At 52.3% G+C, this 9,848-nt stretch overlaps 1 protein-coding gene across 1 annotated transcript in view; it reads right to left on the bottom strand.

The window, feature by feature from the left end:
- Window positions 1-719: 719 nt before the first annotated feature.
- Window positions 720-9,848, bottom strand: part of ko (Stork-head domain-containing protein knockout) — a 371,967-nt gene continuing 362,838 nt past the window's right edge. The window contains exon 5 of the mRNA XM_089581223.1: window positions 720-7,091. Coding sequence (XP_089437349.1) covers window positions 5,520-7,091 — 1,572 coding nt within the window. The 3' untranslated portion in view covers window positions 720-5,519. The remainder of the gene's footprint in view (window positions 7,092-9,848) is intronic.

Here is a 9,848-nt window from a genome sequence, read left to right as displayed (position 1 = left end):
GTCCCCGCCGCACTTACTCCCTCTCTGCCTGTGCTAGCCGCCATCCTGGACGCTGTATGTTTGCGGTTGTCCAGCAAGGGGCACTTGTTTGGCTCACCTACGCGTAAGCAATGAAAAAGCGCTTGCAATGAAAAAGGGCTGCAGAGAACCAACATTCTTTGCTTTCACCAAGCTTGGCGGTACTTGCTTCACAGGGCGCATCAATGAATTGCGACCACCATTGGCCGCACAGAGTGAAGCCAACACGGCAAGTTGTTATTGCAAAACATTTTTCTTTATTTCATTTATTTACAGCGATGCCAAGCGTGTTCAGGCACTTGGCGCTACAGTGTACATAGCGCTGCGGACCACGCCACACTCACTGGTAAACGCGCCAAAGGCGGAGAACAAAGATCGGCTTGGAAAAAAAAAAAATTAAACACAATAATTGAGGACCAACGGCACAAAGGCGTGGACACAAACACACCTGGTCGACGTCACAGAAAACAAGCTGGACGGGGATATGCCTCATGTGACAGCGTGCGAGGCCTCATGTGCATACGTCAGACCAACACCTCTTCGTCTAAGTGGTGTTGGCCAGACGCGATTTTTAAACGCTTCCCGCACAAAGCGAAGGGCAGGACCACTTTGCAAAGAGGCAGCGGCTCTGTACATTAGGAGCGGAGACCCTCGAGAAGACCCCCCTCCTGTGGAGCGCAGGGAAGGGGGGGGGGGGGGGGGGGGGGGGGGGGGGGGGGGGGGGGGGGGGGGCGCTTCTCGGCAAAGCTCCCTTCTCGGGCCTTCGTACGCAGCGCCCTCTCTCACACTCAGTTTTTCTGTCTAACCCTCCAGAATGAGAACTGTGCACCACTCGATCAGTGTTTGTGCGAACACATCTTTATCGACGTCCTACAAATAAAGACAAAAACGATCAACAAGAAGTGTACACGAAAAGAAAAGAGTATAGCACAAGCTCCTGCACAAGTAAGCTGAAGGTAAAAAATAAAAATAAAGCAACGGGCATGCTGTGCGGGATGTCTTCGTCTCCGGCGTGCACATAGTGTACTTAACGCGTCTGTATTTTTTATTAATATATTCATAGCACGGCCGGGTTGCCAACATCGCGCTTATAACAACATTACCATCAACAAGCAGCTCGCAGAGCGGGTCTAAGCGCCACAAGAAAACCCGTGTCAGTGTGACAAGTCTGCCGCGCGCGTAAGCGAAGTTAAATATACAGGGAGGAGAGTAAAGATCAGCGAAGCGTTTCAAAGGTACCACGGAGCATTATATTAAAAAAAAATGCTTTAGCTCGTGCTGGTTGATCACTATACACATGTCAAATCATCACCAGCACACAACAAAAAAGAACACAATAAAAGAAGAAATGAGCAGACACGTTCATTTTGTTCCTGGCTTGTTTTATAGGTATCTTCAAAATATATATAGTAGATCTGCGCAGAGCTGAGACGTCACTAATTCACAGAGAGGCTTCTTAGCAGCCTTTTTTTTTTTCCTTACCGTCCCTCTCTGGACCTTGCGGATGCGAGCTCAGTCGGTTAATTTTGCTGCGTATAGATACGCGTTTGCTCAACTAAAGATACCGAAAACCTAACGCTTTCCTACGACTGTCATCCTCGACGGAAAGTAAAAGGCAAGAAGCTTTGGCACGGACCGATCGTTTGATGTGGTTAGGTTCTTGCGAGAACGCAGTACGAAGCGAAAAGATAAAGAAAAAAAACAGGCAAACGGCGTATTCGCGAACGTTCGCCAATTTTGGCACAACGAGATAAAAGAGCGAACTTTACTTAAAAAAAAAAAAAAGATGAGAAGGAACGGTAAAAAGTGGGGCAATATACGCGAGAGAAGGCAGAATGATGGGGAAGACGAGGATAATGAGATATTTCGCGCGCTTTGTGGCCGGAGGCTTGCTCGTGCTCCGCGACCACGAAAAACCTTGCGGCCTGCTGTCTTTGCGGTCCGATCGACGGAGGAGTCGCCCGTCGTCGCCGTCTCGCCGATCGTCCGGTCCTTCTGACGCGAGGAGAAAGAGGGTCGGCGTACTGACGGGCGCGCGCGGCTTTAGCGATCATGGGCTCGTCGCTCTAAAAGCGCTGCCACGCGTGTGTATACGGAACGTAATATCAATGAACCGACTAACGCGAAGGCGTGCCGCTCGCGGTTTTCGCCGAGTTGTCGCGATAGCATCGCTCGGAGCGCGGGCTAATGAAGCGAGAAAAAGAAAGGCGGGGCCCCTCGACGCTAAAAAAGCGCCCTGGCGTGCAAATTAAATACGACCGATGAGGGGAGGGAGGAGGACCAGCTAGCTCAGAGGCCGCGCTTCCCGCTACCGCCGACGCCACGCTTCTTTGTTAACCGATTCTTTCCTTTTTTTTTTATTCTTTTCATAACTCCTCCTTTGACTCCATCTTCGGCGGGTTAAACTTGAAGCGCGAGAACACCTCGTTTTGCCAAGTCGGTCAAAAGGGAAAGATCGCGCCGGCTGTTTCCTCGTCTGCCTTAATTTTATTTGTGTGTGTGTGTGTGTGTGTGTGGAAGGGGTGCAGGGATGTTCGTGCGTCTCGACTCGAGCGCGCACTCCCCGCCGTGCCCCTCCCCAACCCTCATTTTATCTTTTCGCGCTCGCCTCATTAGCTTTCGCTCCGCATTTCGGCCGCATGTTGGAAGGGCAGGCTGTAATCGTTCTTCACTCACACACACACAAACAACACGCCGCGCAAGTGGCGACAATGCGTCGGTGCCTGTTTCCTCATGCGATATAAGAAGGCACGCGCGCGTCATTATCTGCGCGAGCAAAAAGGCAGTGACCAAGTTCAGAGGGTCTCTCGCGGCTCGGCGAGGGGTTTTTAAGTTGGGGCCCGGCTTCCGCGACGAAGTCTTTGTATTCTAATGCAAATTTTCCTCGCGGGCCGCTTGAAGAGCGGCGTCTTAATAAAGCTGCAGCGGCGCGTCGTGTGGACTACGCGGCGAATAAAAGACGAAAAGCGGTGGTGGGAAGCAGCGCTCGCGGTCGACGCCAGCCCAGAATAAACGGCGCACACCTCGAGGCGCTCGTGCACTGACAGCGATGGATTCGGATAATTGCAACTTATCGGGCGGTTCTGGCCTCGCGAGGCGAAAGGCCGCCCGGCTTCGCACAATGACGACGGAGGCTACGGGAGACGGTGCAGAGCAAGCAACAAAAACTAGGCGAACTGTCAGGAAGCATTTCTGGCGCTGTCTTAATACCCACTTGAAGGACGACCTATTGGTTACTTTGATTTCGCTTCTAGCCATCTTACTGACGTGACTGCTGAGTATACGGCCCTTTTTACCGATCGTTTGCCTAATTCTGCTTAGTTTCGACTTCGTTTCTTTGTTTTTTTTTTTTTTTGTTCCGGCACTAGCAATCGAAGAATAATTAAGAACGCTCTTCATCTGACGTGTTCGCAGTCAAATGAGTGGAAACAGTCGCAGGAGATGTTAAAACTTAGTATACTGCAATCAACTCACTTGACACGCTCACTAAGCAAGTAATATATTACTTTGGAGTAAAATTTAAGTATTACGGGCTGCCCGCGAACCTGAAACACTCTTCCAAAACAAGCTCCTTTTCCTGAAATTTATTACCACGATGAGAGGCATTTTCCGAGGACGTATAGAGTAAGCTAGGGTGTATCATGGAACCTTTTTTCAGCAATTACTGTGTAGTTGTAAAAGCTATTTTTATATCAGTACAGCGATTTTGCTTTAATACCATGACAGAAAGAGAATTAATGGCATACTTGCCTTCCCACTCGTCTTCTATAAAATGAGTGACGCATTTTTTTTTTTTTCCTTTCTTGCCGTGTCCCTCTTTAACCTCAGCCAACAATGTCATATTTGCGCTATGCTCCAGTCCCCATCCTGTGCAAATGTGCTCTAGTCAGTTTTACCTCGCAGGTCCTTTTTATTTCTAAGCAGGACATAGTTTACCGTTTACGGTTTCTGAATGGCGCATCAAAAAGTTTAATAGATGTTTAACTTAACATTTTACTGTCCAGCCGAAATTCCTTCAGAGGTTTTATCGTCCATCTTGGGCGCGTTATAGGAAGCTTACACTGCCACCATGAGGTCTTTCTTGTTTTTTTTCTTCTTCTCGGGAATAAAAATCATCGGTTAGGGCATGGAACTATATGGCGGCCATGTCCGCTTGTATTTCGCCGGTTAGAAGCGAGTGCGCGCCAATCCTAGCGGCGTGCACACGCACCAAGCTTCAAGCAGTAACGTGCGCAATGGCTTTCGTTTCCGACTTCGCGCGCCTCGTGACACAAGCACGGGCCGGGGTCCCGTGACTCTCGGCGTCATCAGCGATGCGTGACCCTGAACGAGAGCCAGGGACCGCCGGACGGTTTGCGCGAAACACCCACCGCTCTTTGCTGCCTTGTACAACGAGGCTACAAGACGAGCAAAGAAGCCTGTATCTTCCTTTCGCCCGCTCTCTCACCTGACACTCCAGTGCTCGCGTTTATCACGTTCTCGCGTACTCCCCTTGAGCCGTGCACGCCGCCTTCCAATGGCAGGGAATTTTGTTCGCCCTTTTGCGATTGCTTTTGACGGCTGTATTGTGACGACAACGGGACTGTTTTCGCTTTTTTTTATGCAACTGTGAGCCATTACTTCCACAGCATTCTATTACTTTCGCAGCGCAGTAACTTTTGCCGCAGGGAGAGCGAAGTACGTGGCCGCGTTTGTTGTCAAAAACGCAATGCCAGCATGTTTTCGTACAATGAAATAGGTGTCTGGAAGAAAATAGCACAAAATCTGCAGCAGTGACAGATCAGCAGAAACGGTATCGAAAGTGACAGTAAGTCATTCTACAGAAAAGTGGGCGAGTTGGGAATATTGGGTCGAACCTTCAAGCAAGCGCCGTTGCTGTATCTGGACACCAAAACTGGAGACGGCTGGAGTATTGAACGAGAGGAAGACTAAAAAGCACGAGAAAGCATCGAGATAGGCATCTACAAGTTCAAATGAGTGCAGGTGCACGGGACTTCGGCCGACTCGGTACTTTAAGTTTCAGTTGAAGCTGGCAGTTACGAGAACTCGCTAAGCACGCCGTCTGTGTTAATAAGCTCTTCAGTGTGCACAACGTAAGCAACGAGTCACGAGACTCTACTCAAGGCGGGCAGGCCATATCAGTGCAGCGGACGCGCGTTTCAGCGCGTCGCCTGGCAGGAGAAGGCACTTTTTGTGTCTTGCAGAGGCACGGGTGTAGCGTCATGCATCGTCAGTGTGTGAGTTCGATTCAGTGTGGCACGTGTTGGACATTCAATCTGGACGGTCCCTCCATTTTGCTCACACCATGGCGTGGCCCAGACGTCACAAGCCGGTGTCCGCAGCGAATGACCGGAAATCAACATGCACGCCCCATCTGGCACCGGCATGTCGCCGCCCCAGCGTCCGTAGCGGCCTGAAGACGTGCACTTATGCGTCGGTGCGTGTACCGGCCAGCCAACTCTCCTTCTCGGGCAAGCAGGCGGGTGCGACTGCCGTGTCGCCTACACGGGAACTGGTTGTGGTGAGGTGGAAACAAAGCCACTATCGTCAGCGCTACCCTTGTTGGCCGAGTCGGCGAAGAAGGCTGCCTTGGCTTCAGCCAACTTGGCTCGCGTCGGCGTGTAACCGCCTCCACTGCCGTTCATCTTGGCTGGCTTGGACGCCTTGGTGGTTTTGCCAGCAGTGGTGGACGACTTGTTGTTGCAGGCCTCCTGGCTCGGGGGCTCAGCAGCGACGGGTTTTGGAAGCGCGTGCTGCAGCGAAGTTGTGATGTTTGTCACAGTTCTCGAGCTTCCTACCTCCGTCACCAGCTCCATGTTAACGTCCACAGTGCTCTTGAGGTTGCCCATCTTGCCGGTGGATTCAAGCGTAGACTGCACCGACTTCTCCTCCACGATTTTTTTGATCGGCCCAGCGACGGAAGGAGACGCGGCTCCACTTTTCCTCTGGGCTTCGATTTTTTCCTCCAAAATCAGATTGGTAGCGATCTTCTTGGTGTTCTCTGCGCCGTCGTCATCGATCTTGCCGTTCGTCTGTTTGATGGACACGGTGGTCGTATTAGTCGAAGGCTGAAGGTTCTTGAGAGTCTGCGGCGATGGTTTGGCCTTGTCCAGGTCGGCCACGGAGCTGAGGTTCTGGATGTTCTTCAGAGTGACTGTGTCTGTCGTCGTAAACGTCGTCGTGGTGGTCGTCCGTCGGGGCTCGATAATTTGTGGCTGAGGAGGTACCTTGCTGATGACCATGGGCCCGCACTGGAGGTTTTTGATCGCGGCTATCGGACGCGCCTCTACTTTCTCCTCCGCCTTGTGCAAGTTCTTGAGGTCGTCAGCGCTAATATGCGCTCCGCCGCGCATCGGGAACGCTGTCGCCGTTGCGGACGGCTGTTGCTGTAGGTTCTTCATTGAGAAGGCTGTCGGCGCGTGTCTCTGAGCCTCCGCTCGGATCCTGGATGTAGCGACGTTGTCGATGTCTAGGGTCGTCCCTGCAATGCTACTCCGGCGAGCTTCAAAGGTAGCCAATGGCACCGGTCCCGCTCTTGGTAACCTGTTGTTGTTGTTAGTATAGTCGGAAGGCTGCTGCCCTTTGCCGCTCGGTGGCAGCTCTTCGCCCGCGCCGGCTTTTTCGAGGGCATTATTGGTGAAGTTCGGCGGCCTGTACCTCTGGTCGTCCTGTCGGAGACCTCCGTTATTCAGCCGTTCGACAGGAAGCGGAGGCAAGGCCCTCTGGTGGCGGTAAGCGCGGCGAGACAGCGGCGGAGTCCGGATCTCGGCCGTCGAGGGGAGACGTCGGCTAGGGGCCGTTGAGGACTGCGCCAGCGTCCCGCCGTGGCGCGACCCGTTGTTCTGATTGTGGTTGTTTCGGCGCGCTGCGGGTGAGGCGCTCCGGTGCCTGTAGAGCAGCGTGCCAGACGAGTCAAGGTCTTCTGTGGCAGCAAGCGCAGCGGCTTTGCGGGGACCTCGGTAGTAGCCTCGTGAGCTGCGCGACCTCCGGTCCGAGCGGTCCAGGCTTGCGTCCGGGGTTTCCCCGTTGCTCGAATGTCTCTCGCGTGCTCGATTCGTGCTCGAAGATCTCGGCTGCACATAAAAGAGAAAAAAAAAAGCGTCTCAGTCACTCACAAGAGGCCAGCGGCACGGGAAGAACAAAGGACAAGCGCTGCCGCTCTGCGCGTGACACATCAAATGGCGCATCTCACTTCTAAAAACCAAACCTAACTCCTGATTTGTTTCAGCTTATTTTAGCGGTGAATGGAAGGTAAAGTACTCTTTATGTCAATAAAAGCTGGCAAACTTCAGGAAGCCAGAGCTGGTGGCGGCAAATCAAGCGCGTACACTCTCAAAGTTGTCCGCAGCGATTAACTCTTCGCTACTGCGTCGTGGTCGTGCCCTCTGCCGTCATGATAACCAGACGTGCTACAACCAAGGCGCCGGCCATTCAAAGAGCGTTCTGGTGTACGAATCAAGCCGAATGAGAATTCGGCCCTTGCTTGTTTTCTGAAGCTAACTGTTGCTTCCTCAACTCTGCCACGTATATCCCAGTGAGACAGCGTGTGGCGAAAGCGATTTCTTGGCGCAAAGACCCATTGGAAATCCCATCGTTCACTAGAATGAGTTTTGCTTTGGTTTAAACAAGGTATGCCCCAGACATCCCATGGAGAAAGGCTTGGTCCTTGCAGTCGCTCAGCAACTGCAACGGCATACCGGCACAGCAACAGAGAGGGTCAGGCTGCAGCAAAACCTCCTAACTGTAGCACAATAAAGGTCAAACCGCAGTGCAGCTGAGCACGGAAGCTCGCAGGTTAAAATGTGACCACGGAGGCCTGCAAAAAGGGGTTGGCCCTGACGAACGGACGCGGCACTGACAGCCATAGCTCGGCGACGTATATAATCCCACAGGTATTCATCCTCTGCAATGTTTGCGCACGCTTATTTCGGCGCTTGACTGCAGTCGGATCAGAAGACTGGTGGCCGTGCACTGCCAAGCGACCAGAACGGGAGCACGCAAACATATAAAAAGTAAACATGGTGATTCGAACTCCTGTTATCGACTCGTTGGATTAACAGCTATTGCGCAAGGTCGCCAGGGAACTACGTGAACTAATCGCTATGCGACTAACGTTCTCTAGTTTGTGGACACCAAAATAAGTAAATATTCTTAGTTCTGTACTGAAAGGAACGGATATCACTGCACTTTAGAGTAAAGAAGGAGCTATGCTTTGCTGCACCACAAAATTGGCCACGTCGAAGTATGCAAAGGGGTACTTCATTTCTTTCCTTCTTTTTCTAGAGGCCCGTGTACTGTGCGATGTCAGTGCACGTTTTAAAGAACCCCAGGTGGTCGAAATCTCCGGAGCCCTTCACTACGGCGTCTCTCATAGCCTGAGTCACTTTGGGACGTTAAACCCTATAAACCAACCAAACCAAACCTTATTTTTCTCTTTCCTCCTTCCTTTTTAATCCGAGGATTATATTGGCTTTATGCATGAAAGGCCGCCTGAGGAGACGGTCACCCTTTCTCAAATGGCCTTTCTTTTACAAGAGTTCACAATCTCCTCTGAGGTTTTGGGCATGTTAGTGGGTCCTGAGGCATAAATTCCAAAGCACATTGCACTTAGCGGAACGTATACGAAAGTGTAGTTGCCGAATGAAATAGAGGTCTCGCGGCGCATTCAAGAGCGCTAGCTGCCTACAGACTATTATGCGAACCTCTGTACCCTATAAAGTAACTATACACAAGCGTTGCGGTCGCTGGTTCGAGCGGTAGAGCCAAGAATATTGCCTAACAACACGAGAGGTTCAACAGGCGAGAACCGCAGTGCAGAGACGGACTAACGATTTATTTGCGCCTTCGGGGTTGCATGCCCTGCTAAATCCCGCTCCCGAAGGTCTGCAGCCGCCGCAGCCATGCAAGGGATCGCATTAGCGCGGGCTTCCAACCGAGAAACAGCCTCGGCAGTCGTATAGACCTGAGAAATAGAAAGCGCAGCCGCTGGTCGAACCAGCGTGGGCAACCCGGACGCCCCTTGGACGGCGTCCAATTTCGCCCATCGCTTCTTTCTTTCCGCGGGCGCAGATTAATGCCGTAGCGCACGGCGGTTCTGCTTCAACGTTGCGAAACGCTGCTGCGCGAGCGTTGCAAATAGACTTCCAGCTGCGCGGACCCTCCTGGATTTTCGCCGCCCAGAAAAATTGAGCATGGTTTAGAGAATGTTACGTTTTGTTGGGAGCCGGCACTGCGTCGAAACGGCGCTCCGTGGTTGCGTCGTAACGTTCGCTTCGCTTATTGCGCGTAAAGTTTCGCGGCGGTCAGCGCTGGCGCCTCTGAGGGACGCCGAATACATAGTGGACAGCTCCGGATTAATTTCCACCACCGGGGGTTTTTAACACGCGCCGCAGGCTCGATACGAGCGCAGCCTGAAAGTAGCCTGCTCTGGCGTGCCGAGCGGTGGCAGGCGGGCACAAGGATTCACGGTGCGAAAACATTTATCACAGGCGAAGCATTCATCTCGAGGCAACATTCATCAAAAAAGCGAAACTTGAACGCGGCACCTTGGGGGCTCTTCCCTATCGAGTGCGTCAGCCGCAAAGCGGCCGATGCTATAGAGCTCGGCCGTACTATGTACCGAAAGCACTTTAATAGGTCCACATAGCGCACTCGAACCGACCGCCCCAACAGCCACGCCTATATTTTATATGGTGGGCTAGCATTAAGGAACACGATCTCTCCGTTGCTGGGGCGAAAACCATTTGGCCACGCTAACAGTGTCGAGTCGACGGCCGCCTCCAGTATAGACAAATGCAAATGAAGCGAAAAGCGAGCGGGGCCCATTTGGA

Source organism: Amblyomma mixtum, chromosome 3, assembly GCF_055824585.1.
Source record: "Amblyomma mixtum isolate Tamu chromosome 3, ASM5582458v1, whole genome shotgun sequence".
NCBI lineage: Eukaryota > Metazoa > Arthropoda > Arachnida > Ixodida > Ixodidae > Amblyomma > Amblyomma mixtum.
This window is presented reverse-complemented; position numbering and strand designations above follow the sequence as displayed.